This window comes from Nicotiana tabacum, chromosome 5 (genome assembly GCF_000715075.1).
Source record: "Nicotiana tabacum cultivar K326 chromosome 5, ASM71507v2, whole genome shotgun sequence".
NCBI lineage: Eukaryota > Viridiplantae > Streptophyta > Magnoliopsida > Solanales > Solanaceae > Nicotiana > Nicotiana tabacum.
Window position 1 is genome coordinate 6,883,508 of NC_134084.1, and position 19,901 is coordinate 6,903,408.

Genomic DNA, 19,901 nt, shown 5'->3' on the forward strand with positions numbered 1-19,901 from the left:
AAGCAAGGAAAAGGGAAATCCAATAAGGCTAGCATATTCAGAATGATCTATGCTGAGACCTCATATGCAATATGGATTGAAAGAAACACACGTATATTTGAGCAAAGATATCGAGACAGTGATGTTCTTGCAAGGGAGATAGCATATATTTGCATTGTTAGAGTAGCTACTCGAGCTAAGAGTTATATACAACAATTTTCTATAGGAACAGATTAGATACATTAGTATTATATGTAAATAGGTATGCTATGTTTGCTTTTACACTTTGAAATAGTTAGCTGAGTTAGCTTGACTATAGATTTGTACCATTCACCTTTGGTGATTAATACAAAAGAAAGTTAATTATAAAAAAAAAACATAAATTATACATATATTATACTCCTTCGGGTTAATTCTCCAAAATAAAACAATGAATTCAGCCGGCTATTTGCGTAAAAACTCCCTTTACATATTAAATCCAAAAGAAACAAAATTACAAAGTCCAAGTAAACAACCCAAAAAACACAGCCCGGGCCCATTACCCATTTCAACACTGAACCTTCCACACACACAGACACACACTCACTAGGGTTTTAAACCACTTCACTCCCCTCAATTATCAGCCGCTTTGACACAATTTTGTTTCTCTCAAATTCCTCTTCTCTATTGCCGCTTTCATATTATACCAAGCAATTCATCCAAATGGATTTTAATCACTAAGTTTTTTTTTTTGATATCTTAAAATATTGTCCTCTTTGAATTTTTCATATATCTGTTTGTACTCAAAAAATAAATGGCTACACTAAATCCATTTGACCTATTGGATGATGATGCTGAGGATCCAAGTTTGGATGAGTTGAAACTGGCTCAAGCTCAGGCTTCAGCTGTTGGTTCTGTACCTAAGAAAACGGGCCCAGTTCAGGCCCAAGCTCAGCCCGCTAAGCCTGCTGCTAAGTTGCCTTCCAAACCAGTTCCACCTTCTCAGGCTGGTAAATATGCATTTTTAATCATTTTAAACATATTCTTTTGTTTTAGGTTAATGTATATTTGTTCATACTTTTTTGTATTTTTTGGGTTTATATTTTGTCTGAAACTGGCCTATGAAGCTGAACGAGTTTAGATTCATGTAGCTGATTTAGTTTGGATTGAGTAGTGCAGCTTGTTTGGATGGTTGTTATATATTGGTTCTTAACGTATTGTATTGTATATTGTTTCTTAATGTATTGTATTGTTTTAATGAATACAATGTTTGGATATATTGTATTATTTTCTGTCATTTCATAATGTCACAACAATAATTTAAAGAATAAGTGCACAATATTACAATGAAAAAGTAGCCTATGAATTAGAGAAATTATTAAAAAGGCAGGGCAAAGAGTATAATAGAATTATAGTAACGGCAAGATGAGAAAATAAATAAGGTAATGACGTGATCACACTAAATTGGTCATTACATAAAATGGGTTTTTTCCGTTGTTACGTAACAACGGATTTAATAATATGATACAATCAAAACAAACATTGTATTTACCGTAACAATACGATACAATATAATACCTAACAACCATCCAGACATGGTGGTAGTAGTTCTTATTATTGTAGTAGTAATAGTAGTGAATGAATATGGCTTTTATAACAAGTTATGCTGTAAGTTATATGTACATTAACAATGTAATGAAATTCTTATGTTATCACGGAAATTTCAGTAGGTATAACTGGTTAGTTATTTGGATTTATTGTAGGCTATTAATCAATGCTTATTAGATGAGTTTGAGTTCTATAAATTGAGATGTTTTTTTAAACAATCAGGTTGTCTATTATGTAATTACAATGAATTCATTTACAAGCATTAATTGTTAATATAGCAAAAATGATAACTAGCCTACTATCACAGCTTCACAGTATTTACCATGCCAGTGTATATTGCTTAAATCCTTATTAAATATAGTTACCTGCAATTACCTAGACATGATGTAAAAATTCATTACACCGTTGGTGTACATAACTTAAATTCATTGGATATTATATAAACGTTGGTGGGGAAAAAGATAAAGTGTGAGGAATATTGAGGTTGTTGCCTTAAATGTCAGTGAACTCGACTAAGGCTTTTGAGTTTTCAACAACTTAGTTGTTTTTAAGAGAATACTTGCTATTTGCAGGGTTATGCTTGTTTTTAGTCTTCTCTTTCGTTGTCTATTGTGTAGCTGCTTGAAGTATATATTGTGGAAATGTTGTTTTTCCTATTCCCAATGTGACACTGTTATGTCATAGTATGGGCTTGTGTTAATCTTACATGCTTAAACTTTTAGGTGATACAAATGAATCAATAATTATGTCTCGGTCCGTAATTAGTTGGATCTGAAACAATCAACACTTTTTAGCCATAAAAAATACGTGGAACTAGTGGTGGTTTTCTCAATGCTTATGCAATTATTTTCTGTCTGCTTTTTAGTAAGTATGATAGCTTGCTAGTGGATGGGAAGAGAATGTCCTCTGTGATTGGCAGATTAAAGTAGGGTTATTATATGGAAATTTGATTAGCAGGAACTTAGTTGCAAGTGGTAGATAAATCTTTAGAGAACGCGTCATTCTTGTGTCCCTTGACTGTGTGTCTCACAATAGCGTGAGGCGATGCGATGCGAGCAGCCTGCGCTATTTTGGTTGCGTTGCGATTGTAAAAGGCGAGCGCCTCTGCCTGTGTAGCGAGAGGCGGCGTCGCTATAAAACATTAGGGCTTGGGTTTTTCACTTCTTCTCCTTCAGCGCTCTTTTCTCAGCAACAGAAAAATTAGGGCTTGGGATTCATCTTCAGCCATCAGTGACAGTAACCTAGGTATGTTTCTTTCTTTTCTTTTCTTCTTCTTCTCCTTTCTTCTTCTTCTTCTTCTTCTTCTTCTTCTTCTTCTTCTTCTTCTTCTTCTTCTTCTATTTCAGCGACAGTAATCATTGCTGTCTTCTTTTTTTTTCTTCGACAGTTTGACTTCAACCATTGTCTTCTTCTTTTTTCTTTTTTCTTCTTCTTGTCTTTTATTTTTTGTGCTCTGTTTTTTGACCAGCAGAGCAGAGGCTCTTTCTTTCTTTCTTCCCTTCCTCTTTCTTCTTCTCTTATTTTTTTTGGCTCTGTTTGGAGCAAGCAGCAGAGGCAGAAGAGTGTCTTTTTAGGCTCTGTTTTTTTTTGAATTGATATATTTATTAATATATTATTGTTATTGAGTTTTTAGTGTTATATATATATATATATATATATATGTCTTTGTATAAATTGTCGCTTCGCATCAAAAAGGCGAGCGCTTCGCTACGCGCCTCTCGCCTCAGTGAAGCGGGCCCTTGTCGCTATTTGTCGCCGCACGCTATCCAAAACACTGGTGTCTCATATCTGGTTTTGATGTTCTGGTGTTCGTTACTGACCACATCTCTATAACAGACAAGTAAACGCTTTTGAATTTGCTACTGTTGTGTTTTCCTTCATTCCAGCTCGCTATTCACCTTTTGTCAATTAACTTCTAGCTCGCAGTACTCAGTTACTCAATTGCTTATTTGTGTAACAATTTCTGAGCAGTGAGGGATGCAAGGAGTGACAGCCAGCGTGGAGGAGGACGTGGGGGTCCACGTGGGGGAGGCCGTGGACGTGCGCCTGGGCGTGGACGTGGGTTTAACCAAGAATCTGCTGATGATGAGAATGCTTTTGGCAGTAACAATGGATTCTCTGGGCGGTACAGAGTTCAAGAAGATGGAGAGTCAGGAAAGCTCTCTGAAAGGAGAGGTGGATATGGCGGACCTCGTGGGGGGTTCCGTGGAGGTCGTCGTGGTGGTTTCAGTAATGGAGATGCTGCAGAAGGAGAAGGGGAACGCCCACGGAGAGTGTTTGATCGACGAAGTGGAACTGGCCGTGGGTAAGTGATTCTGCTGTACTTCAATCCCATTCGTCTGTGTTGTTCAATCGCTCGAAATCGTGGTTATTGTGGTTGTCATTGTTTCTTGGGCATATGATGTGTATCTTTATTGACATGTCCTATTGTATAGGAATGAGTATATTAAACGGGAGGGTTCTGGTCGTGGGAATTGGGGAACTCCTGCAGATGATATTGCACAGTGAGCGCTGTTATCTCAATTTTCTGTTTCCTTCTTCCACTTGCCTTTACGTATTAGTTTTTTCATAATAGTTGAATGTTGGTTTTTATCCAAATTTAGAGAGACTGAAGTGCCTGTTAATGATGGTGAGAAGATTGTCGAGGCTGAGAAAGAAGCTGGACAGGAAGATGCTGAAGACACCAATAAGGATTCTACTGCTGCTGAGCCAGAAGAGAAGGAACCTGAGGAGAAGGTTACTGTCATTTTCTGTTAAAAGCCATTTTTTTGTTTTGCTTGTTTACATGCTCTAATTCTTCTCTTGCAAATTAATATCTGTCTCACTTCACTATTATCCTTTTGGGTGGTTGTTTTGGTGGATATAGGAGACATAAATTTCAATATTGAATTTCTGGAATGTCTCATTGTCAATTTTAATCAGTTTGGATAATGAATATTAGTCCAGTTGCACATCTAGTTTTCAATACACTAATGCCATCTAACCTTTTCGAAACCAGTAATTTGGTTTATTTATTGTTGATAAGATTCTTCAATATTATCCAAGTATTTTCTAAGATAGCATCATTTCCTTCCAATAGACTAGGGAAATAACGGCCACATGTGCTCGTATTAACATGTAAGATTAAGTTGAAACGGCCATCCTATTAAAGATTTATACTTGTAGTTTGCGTTGTGCATTGAAGGGTAATAGTATGAATTTGGAAATGGTCATCGTATTCTTACGAATGATTCTTGACATCAGTAGGAGGATGTCTTGCTACAATTATTCCCTCCCTCTGCCAACTTCTGAAAAGGGCCTAAGGTTCAGTGCAGACACGCTTCACCGCTATTCCCTTTGGGAACATCATTTATATTCGTTGGCTTTAGTCCCTCGTTCTTGGCTAAAATTTAATAACCACTTGGTGCTCCAGTTGATTTTTCCTAATTTACTAATTGTTTCTTTTAAAAAATGGAATCATACTGTTATCAATGTTACCTGCAGCAGATGTTTCTGTGAAGTAGATATGAACTTGGACTATTGTTTTCTGATAGACTAGGTACTTCTTAACCTTGATTTGTATATGTTGGATTAATTTTTTTGTAGCTATTTATTTACACTGTTGTAGCTACTTTTATTTGCATAGATTCCAGTAGTTTTTATTCATATGTATCTATTATCATTATCCGGAACTAATATCATTCATATCTGTTTGTGTTGGTAGGAGATGACCCTTGAGGAGTATGAGAAGCTTATGGAAGAGAAGAGGAAGGCGTTGCTGGCTCTAAAGCCTGAGGAAAGAAAGGTTAATTTGGACAAAGAACTTGAAACCATGCAACTTCTCTCAAACAAGAAAAATGATGATGAAATCTTCATTAAATTGGTGAGTTGTTTGGTGCTATCCTCCTATTTATAGTTGCTTAATTGTAGTATTAAGAACTAATTGTCGTATTAAGAACTTGATTGTGTTATATGCTAGCTTATTCATCATACGTGAATTTTTTGTCTGGGCAGGGTTCTGAGAAAGAAAAGAGAAAAGAGGCAGTGGAAAAAGCCAGAAAGGTACTTTAGTTTCTCTCTTTAAGTGGCTAAATTTGTATCATAGCAACTGGAGACATGATTTTTTATGCATCTCTTTGTTGGGAAAGCGTTCTATTTCATAAACCCATTGTTTAAATCCCTCAAAGTTGATATTCAAAGAAAGGCCACTTTTCTTTTGGATAACTTTGTTTGTCACTGTTTGAAGCACGTTTTTCTGAAGTGTTAGCTTTTAATAACACTGCATAAACCTACTAGTATATGTGTCTTGTCATTTTATTTGTCAAAAGTTATGTACCTAATGGGCTCTTCGCGTACGGAAGAGCAATTCATCCTACCTCTTTGCTACCCCTCCCAATAGAGAAAATATGTGTTATTTTGAACTTCAAGAATCACGGAAAAAATTTCAGTTATACTTTTTAAGACTGAAAGCTGTCTATGCCATGTGGCTGTTTAGTTTTATATCAGCTTCCAACATGATGAAAGTTGTTCCCAACGCATGGAGGTTTGACTCATACATTGAGTACTCGCTTCAACAGCCTCTTCCCTTGGTTCCTAGTGGGGCAAGAGCAGGATGCGGAAGTGATATGATGTATACAGTTGTACAGGTGTCAGTATTAAAGTTTGTCTGGTTTCACCTCAGTATCATTTTATTTTGAAATCATTTCATACTTTCTCTTTAACAAGAAGAGCTTGAAAGTCTACACTTCAGAAGTACCCCTGCAAGTATAATATTTTAAAGACAATGTATTGATCCGCATTTCCAGACCCCACTTAGTGGGACTTTACTGGGTCGTTGTTGTTGTTGTTGTATTGATCTGCAAATTGTCGAATTCAATAGATTTAATTATTGCTTCGACTGTGAGGCTTGATACGTGAGGCTTGATACATCTGATTTTGTGCAGACCAAAAGCATAAACGAGTTTCTGAAGCCAGCAGATGGAGAAAGTAGTTATTATCGCCGTGGTGGTCGTGGCAGGGGACAGGGCCGTGGGAGAGGTGGTTTTGGTGGTGGTGTTGGTGGAAACAAAAACTTTTCAGCCCCATCTATTGAAGATGTTGGCCAGTTCCCGTCCTTGGTTGCCAAATGAGGGAGCAACTCTGGCATGGATTAGGTAAAAGGGAGCTACTCTTGCCATCTGAGCTGTCTTTCTTTTCTCCATATTTATGATATTTGGGCTTTTTGATGATAGCTGAATATTTCCTGGAACCTTGTTCTTTTAGTCTGTAAATTTAGATATTTTCTGGGGATGGTTTCTTTTTGTTGACTTTTGACATGCATGAAAACCCTTCTCTTCATATATAGGTGGTAGGATCTAATTTTATGTTTTTTGTTTACTTGTCGAATCAGTTTTTACGTGCAAAATGGATAATGATTCATACAGTTTATCCTAGCTAATTTGATATTGAGATGCTTGTGACAGTTGATTTCTTATCTAGGTTGCACTTCTAGTGGTTGTTTTGATAAAATTTGGAAGGTCTAATACCCTAAACATGTTTGCTACTGTGTAGGGCAAAATTCGATCAGCCTGAAAGTTGACAGAGGCCAAGTTTCTGCGTCTATAACGACATTTTTGATTATTGTATGAACATGGAGCAAATGAGAATGTTACAAAAATGGTTCATGCAGAAGACTTTAATTATGTTTCTGGTAGTTGTAATGTTGTGTTTCTTTTGTTTTAGTAGTGATAAAGAGATTTCTAGCAAGAGCTTAATTCATGAATTTGAATTTGCATCTTAGTTTATCCCTCTCACCTTAAGTGCTTTGAAATGCTCAAACTAACTGAGCATCATTAACCATTGCATGAAGAGGTAGAAATGACACCAGGCAGCCACTCTAAAGATCAGTTATTTAGTAATTAGCCAAGTTATTTAGTAATTAGCCAGTGCGCCTTGTATTTTAGTTTTTCAGGACATGAATTGTTTGGATGTTAAGATTTCTAGTCTAAATAGCATCCTTGAGAATGACTATCTGTGCACTTGCCCCCATGAAGAGCGACATCCATTTTGAGTGTTGCAAGTGCACTTGGCAAATTGGCTTCCCTGTCTAGGACTGTACAAGATGTTTCCACTATATCTTAGGAGTAGTCAAAGGAAGTACGATGGATTTGAGTAGGAGTAAATGGAGTTAGAAGTATCTCAAGAGTAGTCAAAAGAAAGTATGGAGGGTTCGAGTAGGAATAAATTGACTAAGAAGTATCGGTGTTGTGGTAGGTTTGCCTATGTGTGATTTCTTATTTGGTTCGTAAAACGTGAGGTGAGTTGCTGATTCTACTCTTCAGAGTGGCTAAAACATGTAGAAATGTATGAAGAGACAAAAAAGAACAACGATTTTAGTAGTAAATCTAGGATGGTTAAGTTAGAGGAGAATATACAAAGATTTTCAAGGGATAATGCGAAAGAATTTTAACATCGTTCATATCTACTGAAAAAGATAACTGTTCACGAAAGTGGGAGTATAGCATGAAAAATATGACAGGTTACCTATTATATACTCTTTACTGTACGGATTCGACATAACCTAGTAGCTTTGGTTCAACGATATATTTGTTTTAAAATTTTGTTGAATATATACAAATTATTAAATTTAAAATCCAATAATTCCAAAATTTTAGAATTCAGAATACCTAGAGCCCATCATATTTCCCATCAATATAGCGGCACAATAACTGCAGTTGGTAGCCCCAACGAAATAATTGGTTTTGTCAAAAGGCCTCATTACTGCCTTTGTCTATTTCATTTTTATGACCAATTAATGTTGTCAACTGCATCTTCATTTTGATGACCAAATAAGTATTCACATTCACATGTCTCTAGCCTATCGCATAGACAAGTAAGGTTTGCTCAGTTGGTAAAGCACATCCACTTACGACTTAGGTTTGAGTCATGCTTGAGGAGAAGTGTGGAAACACTGTAGATCCTCCTAAATTGGGAGGAAATTTTAAAAAAAAAACTATCACATATCTACTCAAACACACACACACACAAAAGAGATGGAGCTAGATTATGAGGTGCGAGTTCGGTTAAATCCAATTATTTTTGCTTAAATAGTATATTTGTATTAGGTTCAATTGCGAATCATAGGTTCCATGACAAATTCAAAATCAATAAACTTCAAATTCTGGTCCCGTTTCTACCCATACACAAAAGCCTTATTCCAAGCGAATTGATTGTCGTTTGTAGAGGCAGACCTAGGATTTTAACCTTATAAGTTCGGGATTATAATCCTTTTAAGTTACTTGGTTCTAAATAAATAATTTGTATGTATTCATTGAATTTTTAACACAAATACAAGATTTGAACTAAAATTATTGGGTTCGAAAAGAACCCGCAACGAACATTGTGGCTCCGCCACTGGTCGTTAATTACAAATAGAATTGCATTAGCCAAAGCTCTGACTTCGAGAATGAGTTAGCATCAATTATATTCCCTCATGTCCACTTTAATTGATTTTTTGACCTTTTTTATTTTTGTGGTCCATAATATTTGATTTTTTCAGATATCAAGAAAGAATTAACTTATTTTTTCTTTCTTTGGAGTAACGAACCTACGAATATTTGTTATATTTTCAATGAACAAATTAAGGTTAATATGTTGATTTATATTGTTAATTAATGTTAAAAGGTGAATTCCTTAATATATGTGAAAATAACCAAAAATTACTTAAAGTGGACCGGAGAGAGTATACTATAAGTATGTATAACTATGTGAGTTCGAGTCACCCCAAAAGCAAGATGGGGAGTTCTTGGAGGGAGGGAGCCGAGGGTCTATCGGAAACACCCTCTCTACCCCAGGGTAGGGGTAAGGTCTGCGCACACACTATCCTTCCAAGACCCCACTAGTGGGATTATTCTGGGTTACTGTTGTTGTTGTTAACTATGCAAACATAAAGATCAATCAGTATATTATATATATAAATTCAAAGAAAATTATAGTTGATTATAACTAATGTATTTAGGCCCGTTTGTCCATAATTTTTTTTTTCAAAAATGTGTTGTTCATGAAATTTTGCAACTTTTGGGAAATTTTTCGAAAATGAGTTTTTCAAAATTTTCATAAAATTTCTCTTTCCCCACTCACAAAACTGGAACGTTTTTTCAAGTAAAATACATATCCAAACATAATTTCAAATATCATTTTTCAGCTTAACCCCAAATACTATTTTTTTCCAAAAATTATAATTTTTATGTCCAAACTACTTATAGACAACTTGTAGGAAGAAGAAAGGAAAAAAAAAAGTCTTCTCCACTTTTACAGCAAAACTTATTAAATGATGTTAGGTGTATCAGTAAACTAATCTTGATAATGTAATATATTGACTAAATTTTTTTTGCAGTGACCCAATTTATGACATAAAAGCGACAGATCATCTGTATTATTATCATCAATTTTCTTTTGTCCTTTTTTCATCCTTTTGTGTGTTTCCTTTTTTAATACTAATTTTTTTGGTTTTCCGCTCGATATTTGGTACCCGCATTGAGGCCCGACTATATTCGGATTCGCGCCGGGTACGGCCCCATTCGGGGAGAAGCGCTCCTTACCAAAGATTTTTTATACCCAGGGCTCGAACCCGAAACCTTTGGTTAAGGGAGGAGCAATCCCATCTGCTGCACCACATCTTTTGGTGATCTTTTTTTAATACTATCTCATGTCCATTATATCGGTCTTTTAAAACTTAGTTCCTAATTAGAGGCCTTAACTTAATAGAGGTGACTAAAGTTAATATCTTAGGGTAAACGGACTTGAAATCATAATTTAAAAATTCATATATATTCATATGATGATTTTAAATTTGTACATATATTCGGATTAGGAGCCAGGACTGGGGTGCGATTCGACACTATTGCATGAAAATTTGAAGCATAAGGTTCATAAATTTGACTTAAGAGTTTGACTTTGTATTGCATCATTTTTATTCGTGTTGTGTTTTCAGCCTTTAAACAAGTCCATATAAGGTATTTGAACTTGTTGAAATGGTTTAGAGATAATTAATACCTCTTAAGTTGAATAATTAATAGTCTTAATTATAAGAGTATTTGTCTAAAATATCGTATATCTTTCTCCTAAGCATTTCACTTAAAAATACTTTACTAATTGAAGTAGTAAGAGTAAATCTGAAAATAATAATAAATACTTCTTATTTTTCTAAAAAGTCAAGTAAGCGCCCTGGACATATATTATTTGCGGATAATATTTTCAAATCAACTTTTATTTTTCAATTTTGTCTATTATTTTTAACTTCAACTTGAAATAAAGATCTAAAACCGAAATTTTATTCGAAGGGTATTTCAAGTGACATAATAATTTTCACTCATAAAACTTTAATTTTTTTTGGTCAAATGAAATATAATGTGAGCATGCCGTACCCAACCATATAGAAGGGTACTTTTGTATTCTTGGGGTTGAGGGGGAGAGGGGGGGGGTTGGGGGTTGGTGGGGTGTGGGAGTGGGAGTGGGGGTGGGGGTTTCTTCCCAATTTACCTATATATAATGGTACATACTCAACTAGTGTACTATTACACTTAAGTTTCTTAAAAGATGGCAACTTGCAATGGAAATGGAGCTGCAAAATTTTCCTCCAAATTGCAAGTTGAAGCAATCCAAACTGTGATACCAATGAAGATAACCGATCCACGGTTATCGAGGCGAATCTCGGTATCTGAGAAATTTTGCTCGGGTGATTTGCAAAGGCGATTTCACATGGTGTTGTACTATAATAAGGCATCAGAGACGGATTCAGGATGGATAGTTGCGGGTTGGTTTAAAGAGTCATTAGGAATGGCAATAGTTGAAAGTCCATTATTTGGTGGAAGATTAAGGAAATTAGAGGATAATAATGATTTGGAATTGGTTTCAAATGATTCTGGTGTTAGATTGGTTGAGGCTAATGTTGAAATAAATATGGCTGATTTTATTGATCTCAAAAATAAGGAAAATATAGAAACTGAGTTTGTTTTCTGGGAAGATATTCATGAAACAAGTCCTCAATTTTCTCCCCTTTTCTATGTCCAGGTAAGTTCAATTCTATACTTAGCATAGCGATTAGATTCTTGTCAATTTTATTTTGTTTATAACTATGGTGTTCGGGTCAACTTACGTGCACCTGAACTAATTTTACGGTGTACATGCTAGTTTGCTACCTTCTACCAACACAAATGTCGTATAATTCTATCTATTAAGGCTTTGAACATCTGAAAAGAAATCACCTAGTGTTTCACAAGTCTATGTCTATGGCTGTCAAATTTGGCCCAAGCCTAGTTGACCCGCCCAATCTACCCAAAGTTGGGTTGGTTATTGACCCGCCTATTTATTGAACTTAGTTTATCTTGACCCAACCCATCTCAGGTTGATTTTTAGACCAAATTAATCCATGAGTAACTTTGCTCAAAATATCATAAAAATAACTTTGGTTTTGTTTGATATGTTATACACAATTATTACAAAAGAAAAAAAAGTCTTATAATTATACAATTCATATGAAAACAACATATATTAATTAAAGCTTGACAAATGTTGGGCTGGTTGGGCTATGACCCAAATTTTAGTCCATCTTGACCCAACTCATCTTAGCCCAAGCAACTTTTGGGCGAGTCATTGACCCGCCTATTTATTAACTCAACATGTTTTGACTCGTCCAAAATCGGCCTAACCTGACACCCCTATCTATGTCAATTTACATGGACAATATAAAGAATTTTTGGCACTATCAAAATAATTTAACCTGTTGTAGTACATACTATACCTCATTTTTCCGTTGCTAATTTCACTTTTTATGGATAATTTCCTGTAGTTACTTTGTAGAGAACCTAATATTATAAAAATTCTTTTACACTACCTATATATTTTAATCTATTGCACCGGGTAATCTATCTTATATTTTATCTTCATAAACCGATTTTTTATGAAAAAAATTACCTTTAATTATCTTTGCAACGATATGATGCTTGTTCTATTTGCTACTTATTTAGTAATTTTATTGACAATATGCATGGTCTGAGCCAAAATTATTGATTCTGATGGTTCAAAACCTATAACTTTGTACACTACACTCATCTCTAACTCTTCCCGCAATAATAGTGTCGCACCAAATTATTAAGGGCCCGTTTGGCTATAAATATTTTTTCACTTTTTTTTCTGAAACTTTTTCACATTTTTTCGGTATCCGCATTTGGCCATGAAAATTTAAATTTCACTTGAAATTGACTTTCAGAATTTTATGAAATTTTAAAAAACTCCAAAAAAGCTATTTTTCAAAATTCACTTCAAATGACTCACAAAAATTCAAAAACAGCTCTGAATTGTATTCATGTCCAAACACAACTTTAATTTCCAAATACCATTATCACTTATTTTTTATTTTTTCCCGAAATTTCACTATTCTTATGTCCAAGCTATTTTAACCTTTGAAATAATTATTTTTCAGGTGACAAATTTCAAGTGTGGAGGATACTCAATTGGGATAAGTTGCAGCCTTTTTCTAGCAGATCCATTTGTCATGACAAATTTCTTGAAAAATTGGTCCAAAATTCACAACAAATTAATCTCACAAATTGATGCACCAAAAATTCCAGCATTTTACACTCCAAATTTAAGAAAAGTTGGCTTTTTACCTACTATATCTACTAGCTTAACCACAAGAAATCAAACCACCCAAACTCAAATTTTCAAAATTCCCAAAACCCCCTTGAATTTAAACAATAATTTCCTCAAGAATTATGCAGCAAAATGTATTGGAGAAATAGAAGAAAAAATTGGTAAAAAATTGTCTTCAAAATTCACTTTGTTTGTGAAAGAGAGTACTAATTCTGAGAATGTAATTAAGGTGGAAACTTGTAATAAAGAGGAGATAATTAAGGAGGAATGTGGATTACTATCTAAAAATGGTGGATTAATTTCAATAAGTTGGGATGATTTGGGAGGTGATAAAGTGAGTTTTAATGAAGGAAATAAGGCTGTTAATATGTCATGTTGGATTATTAATGCAGAAAATCAAGATCTTGTGATGATTACTCCATCTCTTGATGAAGATAGCTCTCAACTAAACATTATAATTACCGTTACTAATTAGATTTTTATAGTCGATTCCAATTTGTTTGGGACTGAAGCGTTATTGTCGCTGCGAATCAAATTCTTGAGAAAGCTTGAAAAAGATGTACTTATTTTCCCCACCCTAACCCCCACCAAGAAAAAAGAAAAAAAAAGAGAAATATTTTTTTGTGGCTCTTATTATTTTGGGTTTTTGGGGGACATTAGTTTTCTTTTTAGTAGTTGTTTTAAGTAAATTGGTTGTACTATGTTATTTATCAAATATTTTGTTATATTCTACGAGATCAATACTTCCTTTTGAATGTTTTTGGAAGTCCAAGCTTTTATGTATCTCAAGAAGATTATAGCTGTCAAGACCACTAGATAAAATGTTTCATATAACATTAACACTACTCAAGTTCACAACTTTGCAAAGAGTTTAATATTTGTGCACGAACTATGTAATTTTTTTGTACTATCAGGTTAAGATGAATAAATGACTTATACAAGATATCCATATCTAAATATATTCTTGCTTTATTTATAAACAAGAAAGATATATAAATAATGAATCTTCCATGGAGAGTCCGATCCTAACTTAAGATCGGATAGCAAATGGTATTTGTGTAGCGAACGGGAGAGTAACGCGTAAGAATCTACTCTTGGAATGGAGATAACAGTTAAAAGTGCCTTCTAATATTTTGTAGAGTATAATAACAACAAATTCAGTATAGTCCTACAAGTGGGAGTTGAGGAGGATAGTGTGTATGCAGACCTTATTCCTATCTTGAGATTCTCGGCTCAAGGAAAGATAAAAAGAAAGCAACTAATATCTCGTAGAGTGTGGAATAAAATTCACCCGTAGAGGAACTAATATGTTACCAAAAGATTGTTCAATGTTTTTCATTTGACCTTTCTTAGAGCTTAAAGAATCCCAAGTTACAATACAAAGTGGTTCTCACCATAATATACCAGTATTATTGTGCAGTGAGTTAAGTAAGCATATGCTTGGTCTGCAATGAAGCACTACAACGACAAAAATATGTCAATTTGAAACATGGCAAACAAGTTCGGATTACTTTTATTATTTTCAGAGCTTGAACCGAGACCTCTAGTTAAAAGTGAGGGATCTCATCCATCATATCATGCAGGGGTGGAGCCAGAGCTTCGAACGCGGGTTCGGCCGAACCCAGTAGCTTTGGTCCAAATTCTATATTTGCCTTTAAAAATTCATTGAATGTGTATAAATTATTAATTTAGAACATAGTAACTAAGAAGGAATAAAATCCCGAACCCATTAGCTTTAAATCCTGACTCCGCCTCTGATATCACAACCATTGGTGGTACGAATTTGAGTTACAATACCTACGAATGCTCGAGGGTTATGAGCTATCTAACGATCCTATCGTATTCTTCAACTAATTCAACTTCTTAATTTATGTAGTTTACTAGTTGACCGGTTTGTAAATATGACTAGCATGCTCCTAGTACTACTCGCCTATTCAAGATATATCAACCATATATTTATTAAATCTATCAAGAACGAATAAAGCACATCATTCAACTGAACAAGACTATTAGGTATATTCATATCCTAACCATGAAATTATTCAACTCAATGCTCTTTGCAATCTAGAATTCTCTTCCGAGTTCAACTCAAGATTCGTAGATAGTATTTTGATATTAGGCTAGATTTATGTCATTTGATGATTGTTTTGCCCCAACTTGATTATGTTTCAATGATCTAATATAATTAAATGATGAAAAATGAGCTCTAAATTGTGTTGCAAGAATGAGGAGTTTGTATGAGGCCTTAAAGCTGTGATTGGAGCTACATTGAAGCAAGAAAGACCCCTAGGAGCTGAGTAAGCGAGAAGACGAGAAAAAAAATCGACCAAATGAAGGACTGGACTAGCGCGTCCACTAGCGCGACCGCGCTAGCCCAGATGGTCGAGGCAGAATGGTAGGCTACTAGCGCTGCCATTAGCGCGCCCACGTGCGCGGCCGCGCTAGCCCAGTTCTGGAAAATAATTCTCAGGGGTAAATTTGGAAGTCTGGGGCAAATTCACTTAACCTATAGAAGGTCAAGCTCGGCCAAAGGGTGTGTGTGCAGCTTTTGATAGCTGAGAGCAAGAAAAGGAAAGGCAAAAGGCAAGGAGGAGTATTCTACATCAAGTTCTTCTCTTCTTCCTTTTATTTTTGTGATTTGTAATGAATTTGATTATTGTGATGAACATCATTGTTATGGGTAGCTAACTCTTTTAATCTAAGGTTTTGGGTGAATCCGTTGTAGATGAACTTGTTCTTATATTAATATAGTTTTGAGTTGGTTGTTAATCTTTATTTGTTCAACTACGTTTTGATTTTGGTTAGTTGAAAGGATCCTCAATTAGCCGTTCCTATTTATTATGTATCTGCTTGAGAGAGAGAGTGTGCATATTTAGGTAATTGTTTGAACAACATCACTCCTGGAGTATAGGCGAGAGTCATAATCGAGGGTTTAGAGGTTGGAGTAGAGATAATGATACCTCGGGTGCGATCTAAGTGAGCTGTAATGCGAATCTAGCTAGCGTAGCTTGAGAGAGTGCGTCTAGTAAATTATCATAATTATTTGAGAGAGAGTTATGATAGCTGGAGAGTTCATGATCGATAGAGGCAACTAAATCGAAGCTATAAGAAACATACAACTAAGGAATTCAACAACGGGGGAAACCATTACCTTAGACCTTTATTCCAATTGTCTACAACTGCGTGTTAGTTAATCTTCATTTATTAATTCTGTTAGCTGTAGTAGTGACCATAACACCACTTGTTATTCACAAAGTTTGAGAAGGTTGACTAATAAGAATTTAGTACTTTAAAGGTTTCTCTTGATACGTTAATTTCTTGTGGGATTCGACATGGGGCATAATACCCCGGATTATATTTGCAACGCCCGCTTAGTCTTTTAATAGACACAGTTGAGCGTGATCAAATTTTGGCGTTGTTGCCGTGGAATTAACGATATTATCAATTACGATTGAAAGAAGTACAAAAATTCTTAATGTAGTTAGTTTTCTCTATGCCCAATTTTTACATTGAAATTTTTAACGTTTGTCGACTTGGTTGCACAGGTGCATGCCTAAAAACTCATCGAGAATTGGTAAAGTATTTAAAGTATTATCAAATCCCGAGAAAGTTTTCAAGGCCTTGAACCGGGCCAACCGGAAAAACAAACAACAACAGACAACTGACCCATTAGAAACAGCAATGGGAGATCACGAAGAACACCCAGCTGTACCAATAGCTCCAATGGCACCTGTTGTGCCCGAGGCGGCTCTCTATAACTGGGCACAACCCACAGTTGAAAATCTGGCCACCTCAATTTTAGTCCCGCAGATACAAGCTGAATCATTCCAAATCACGAATAACATGCTGCATTTGTTGCAAAACAAGGGACTATTTTCGGGGTCACAAGTCGAAGATCCTCAACAGCACTTGAAAATTTTTCTGTCAATCTGCAAAACCCAAAGGCAGCCCAATGTAACTCCGGAAGCAATCAAATTGCTATTATTCCCATTTTCAGTGACAGGAGCTGCCCAGACATAGTTAAACTCACTCCCCATAAATTCCATAACAACTTGGGAAGAGTTAGTCAGGCAATTCGTGAACAAGTTCCACCCCCTAACAAAATCGCGCAACAGATTGATGACATTTTGAGTTACAGAGACCAACAGAAACATTGCATGAAACATGGGAGCGTTTTAAAGGGATGCTGGTCATATGTCCGCACCATGGCATTCCAGATTTGATGTTGGGATAGCGGTTCTACATAGGATTGTCAGATAGCGTGAAGAACATTGTTGATGCTTCAGCTGGTGGAGCATTTTTGAGTAAAACATGGAGAGAAGGTCAAGGTCTGCTTGACAAGATGGCGTAGAATTCGGGATGGATAACTAGAAATGCACCTATCACTCCAATGGTGCACTCAGTGCCTCTAGGCTCTAGATCCATCCAATTCAATTGCTGAAAATATGGCCACCTTATTGACACAGATGAGCATACTCACCAAAAAGGTGGAAGAGTCAGGGCAAAAATAGCAGGTACATATTGTAAATACTACTAATGGGGGCTTGTGCACATCTTGCATTATTCAGCCAATTGGTAACTAGTGTAATGCAGAACACGATCATCAACACTACCCTGAAGATATGAATTATGTGTCTAATTATGGAGGTCAGAGATATGGTGGTCAGAGTTGGGGTCAGCAGAATCAGCAGTATAAGAACATCCCCATCATAGTTCAACAGTGGAAACATGGGAGGTATGAGACCCCCAACAATATAGCACCTTACCCAAGACCATAGGGATACAATAATCAGAATCAACAACAGGGGTATCACCCTCCTCAGCAGTAGTATAGTGGAAGGCAGGAAGATGGGTTTGCTAGACTTGAAGCAATGATGCAATAGTTTATTGGGTCTAATGAAAGATTAGTGAGAGAGTAGATGCACATGGTTCAGCGATCAAGAATATTGAAATGCATATGGGCCAAATTTTGATGTCTCTAAACAATCGCCCTCATGGAACATTACTTGCAGATACCCAGGTAAATCCAAAAGATCAAGTCCTGAAGCAGCTGATGGCGGTGAGCCTACGTAATGGCAGAGATTTGGATGTTGAGCAAGAAAGGGCTCGAGAAGCTAGGGAGGCTGAGACACTCATATCAGTGCCCATTGAGTTGGATGAATCAACGAAATTGACAGAGGTGACAATCCAGCCTGCCCAGGAAGAAAGTTGCATTCAAATGGAGACCGAGAAAGAAGCTGAGATAGCACAGGAATTAGTGGTTGATGTGGCAGCTGATAAAGATTGATCCCAAATGATTGGGAAGAAGAGACCTCCTGCACCCTTCCCTCAGAGGTTAGCTAAGTACCAAAAAGAGGAGCAATACAAGAAGTTCTTGGAGATGCTAAAACAAATCCAGGTAAATATTCTCTTAATTGATACTTTGAAAGAGATGCCTGGGTATGCAAAAATGATGAAGGACTTAATGTCCCAAAAATTTGATTTCCAAGATTTGGCCACAGTTACTCTTACTCAAACCTGTAGTGCAGTGGTGACTAGACCAATTGCGGAAAAGCTGTCTGACCCAGGGAGCTTTACAATCCCATGCACTATTGGTGATTTTGCCTTTGCTAAAGCACTGTGTGATCTAGGGGCCAACATTAATCTTATGCCCCTAGAAATTTATAAGAGGTTGGGTATTGGAAGAGCTAGACCCACCTCTATGTTGTTGCAGCTGGCTGACAGGACGGTAAAGCGACCCTCTAGTATTATGTATGATGTGTTGATTCAGGTAGGGAAATTTGTGTTCCCTGCAGATTTTGTAATCTTAGACTGAAAGTGGATGAAGAGATTCCCATAATTTTGGGAAGACCATTCCTGGCCCCGGGTAGAGCTTTAATTGATTGTGAAACTGGGGAGTTAAAGATGAGGTTGAACGATGAAGAGATAACATTCAACGTGCAAAAATCTATGAGGCGACTAAGTGAATTCGCCAATTGCTCTCTTATTGATGCCATGGATGTAATCGTAGAGACCGATGATGAACTGTTGACTATTCAATACCCCCTCGCTGCGTGTATAATGAATTTAGATGAGGTAAAGGGAGAAGAACTGGCTGGATGGGTGATGGCATTAGAGGGTAGAGGGTTATGAGATAGAAATCTTGAATTTGAGCCCTTGCACTTGGAAAACAGAGAAACTTCTCCAGCCAAGCCATCAATCGAAGAACCACCAAAGCTGGAGTTAAAGCTATTGCCAGCCCATCTCAGGTATGAGTTTCTTGGACCTGACTCCACATTACCTGTTATTATCTCATCTAGTTTGTTAGATGTGCAGGCTCAACAACTTCTGCAGATACTCAAGGAGTGTAAAACTGCCATTGGATAGACCATGGCAGACATAAAAGGGATCAGCCCCGCATACTGTATGCACAAAATTCTACTGGAAAAGGGACACAAACCTTCCAGGGAACACCAAAGAAGGCTGAACCCCAATATGAAGGAAGTAGTGAAGAAATAAGTGATCAAGTGGTTAGATGGGGGAATCATTTTCCCAATTTCTGATAGTAGCTGGGTTAGCCCAGTTCATTATGTACCTAAAAAGGGTGGCATGACGGTATTTAAAAATGATAACAACGAATTGATCTCTATAAGAACCGTCACAGGTTGGAGAATTTGCATGGATTATAGAAAGCGAAATCTAGCCACCCGGTAGGACCATTTCCCACTACCTTTCATTGATTAGAT

General features: G+C 36.2%; 2 protein-coding genes across 2 annotated transcripts; both read left to right on the plus strand.

Annotated features, from left to right (window-relative positions):
• The first annotated feature begins 505 nt into the window (after window positions 1-505).
• Window positions 506-7,323, plus strand: LOC107793183 (RGG repeats nuclear RNA binding protein A-like). Its single transcript, XM_016615471.2, has 8 exons — window positions 506-968; window positions 3,538-3,871; window positions 4,002-4,070; window positions 4,170-4,302; window positions 5,270-5,428; window positions 5,560-5,607; window positions 6,489-6,698; window positions 7,096-7,323. The coding sequence occupies exons 1-7, from the start codon at window positions 773-775 to the stop codon at window positions 6,672-6,674; spliced, it is 1,125 nt and encodes a 374-aa protein (XP_016470957.1). The 5' UTR covers window positions 506-772; the 3' UTR covers window positions 6,675-6,698; window positions 7,096-7,323.
• A 3,766-nt stretch (window positions 7,324-11,089) lies between these two features.
• On the plus strand, window positions 11,090-13,926 carry LOC107793182 (hydroxycinnamoyltransferase 1). The gene is made up of 2 exons (XM_016615470.2): window positions 11,090-11,595; window positions 13,007-13,926. The coding sequence occupies exons 1-2, from the start codon at window positions 11,122-11,124 to the stop codon at window positions 13,649-13,651; spliced, it is 1,119 nt and encodes a 372-aa protein (XP_016470956.2). The 5' UTR covers window positions 11,090-11,121; the 3' UTR covers window positions 13,652-13,926.
• Window positions 13,927-19,901: the final 5,975 nt, after the last annotated feature.

Excerpts from the sequence above, each read along its gene's own strand:
- LOC107793183 (XM_016615471.2), top strand. The coding sequence starts at position 773 with ATGGCTACACTAAATCCATTTGACCTATTGGATGATGATGCTGAGGAT. Across the intron at positions 3,872-4,001 it reads CGAAGTGGAACTGGCCGTGG|GAATGAGTATATTAAACGGG; the intron begins GTAAGTGATTCT and ends CCTATTGTATAG. Across the intron at positions 4,303-5,269 it reads AGAAGGAACCTGAGGAGAAG|GAGATGACCCTTGAGGAGTA; the intron begins GTTACTGTCATT and ends TTGTGTTGGTAG.
- LOC107793182 (XM_016615470.2), top strand. The coding sequence starts at position 11,122 with ATGGCAACTTGCAATGGAAATGGAGCTGCAAAATTTTCCTCCAAATTG. Across the intron at positions 11,596-13,006 it reads CTCCCCTTTTCTATGTCCAG|GTGACAAATTTCAAGTGTGG; the intron begins GTAAGTTCAATT and ends ATTATTTTTCAG.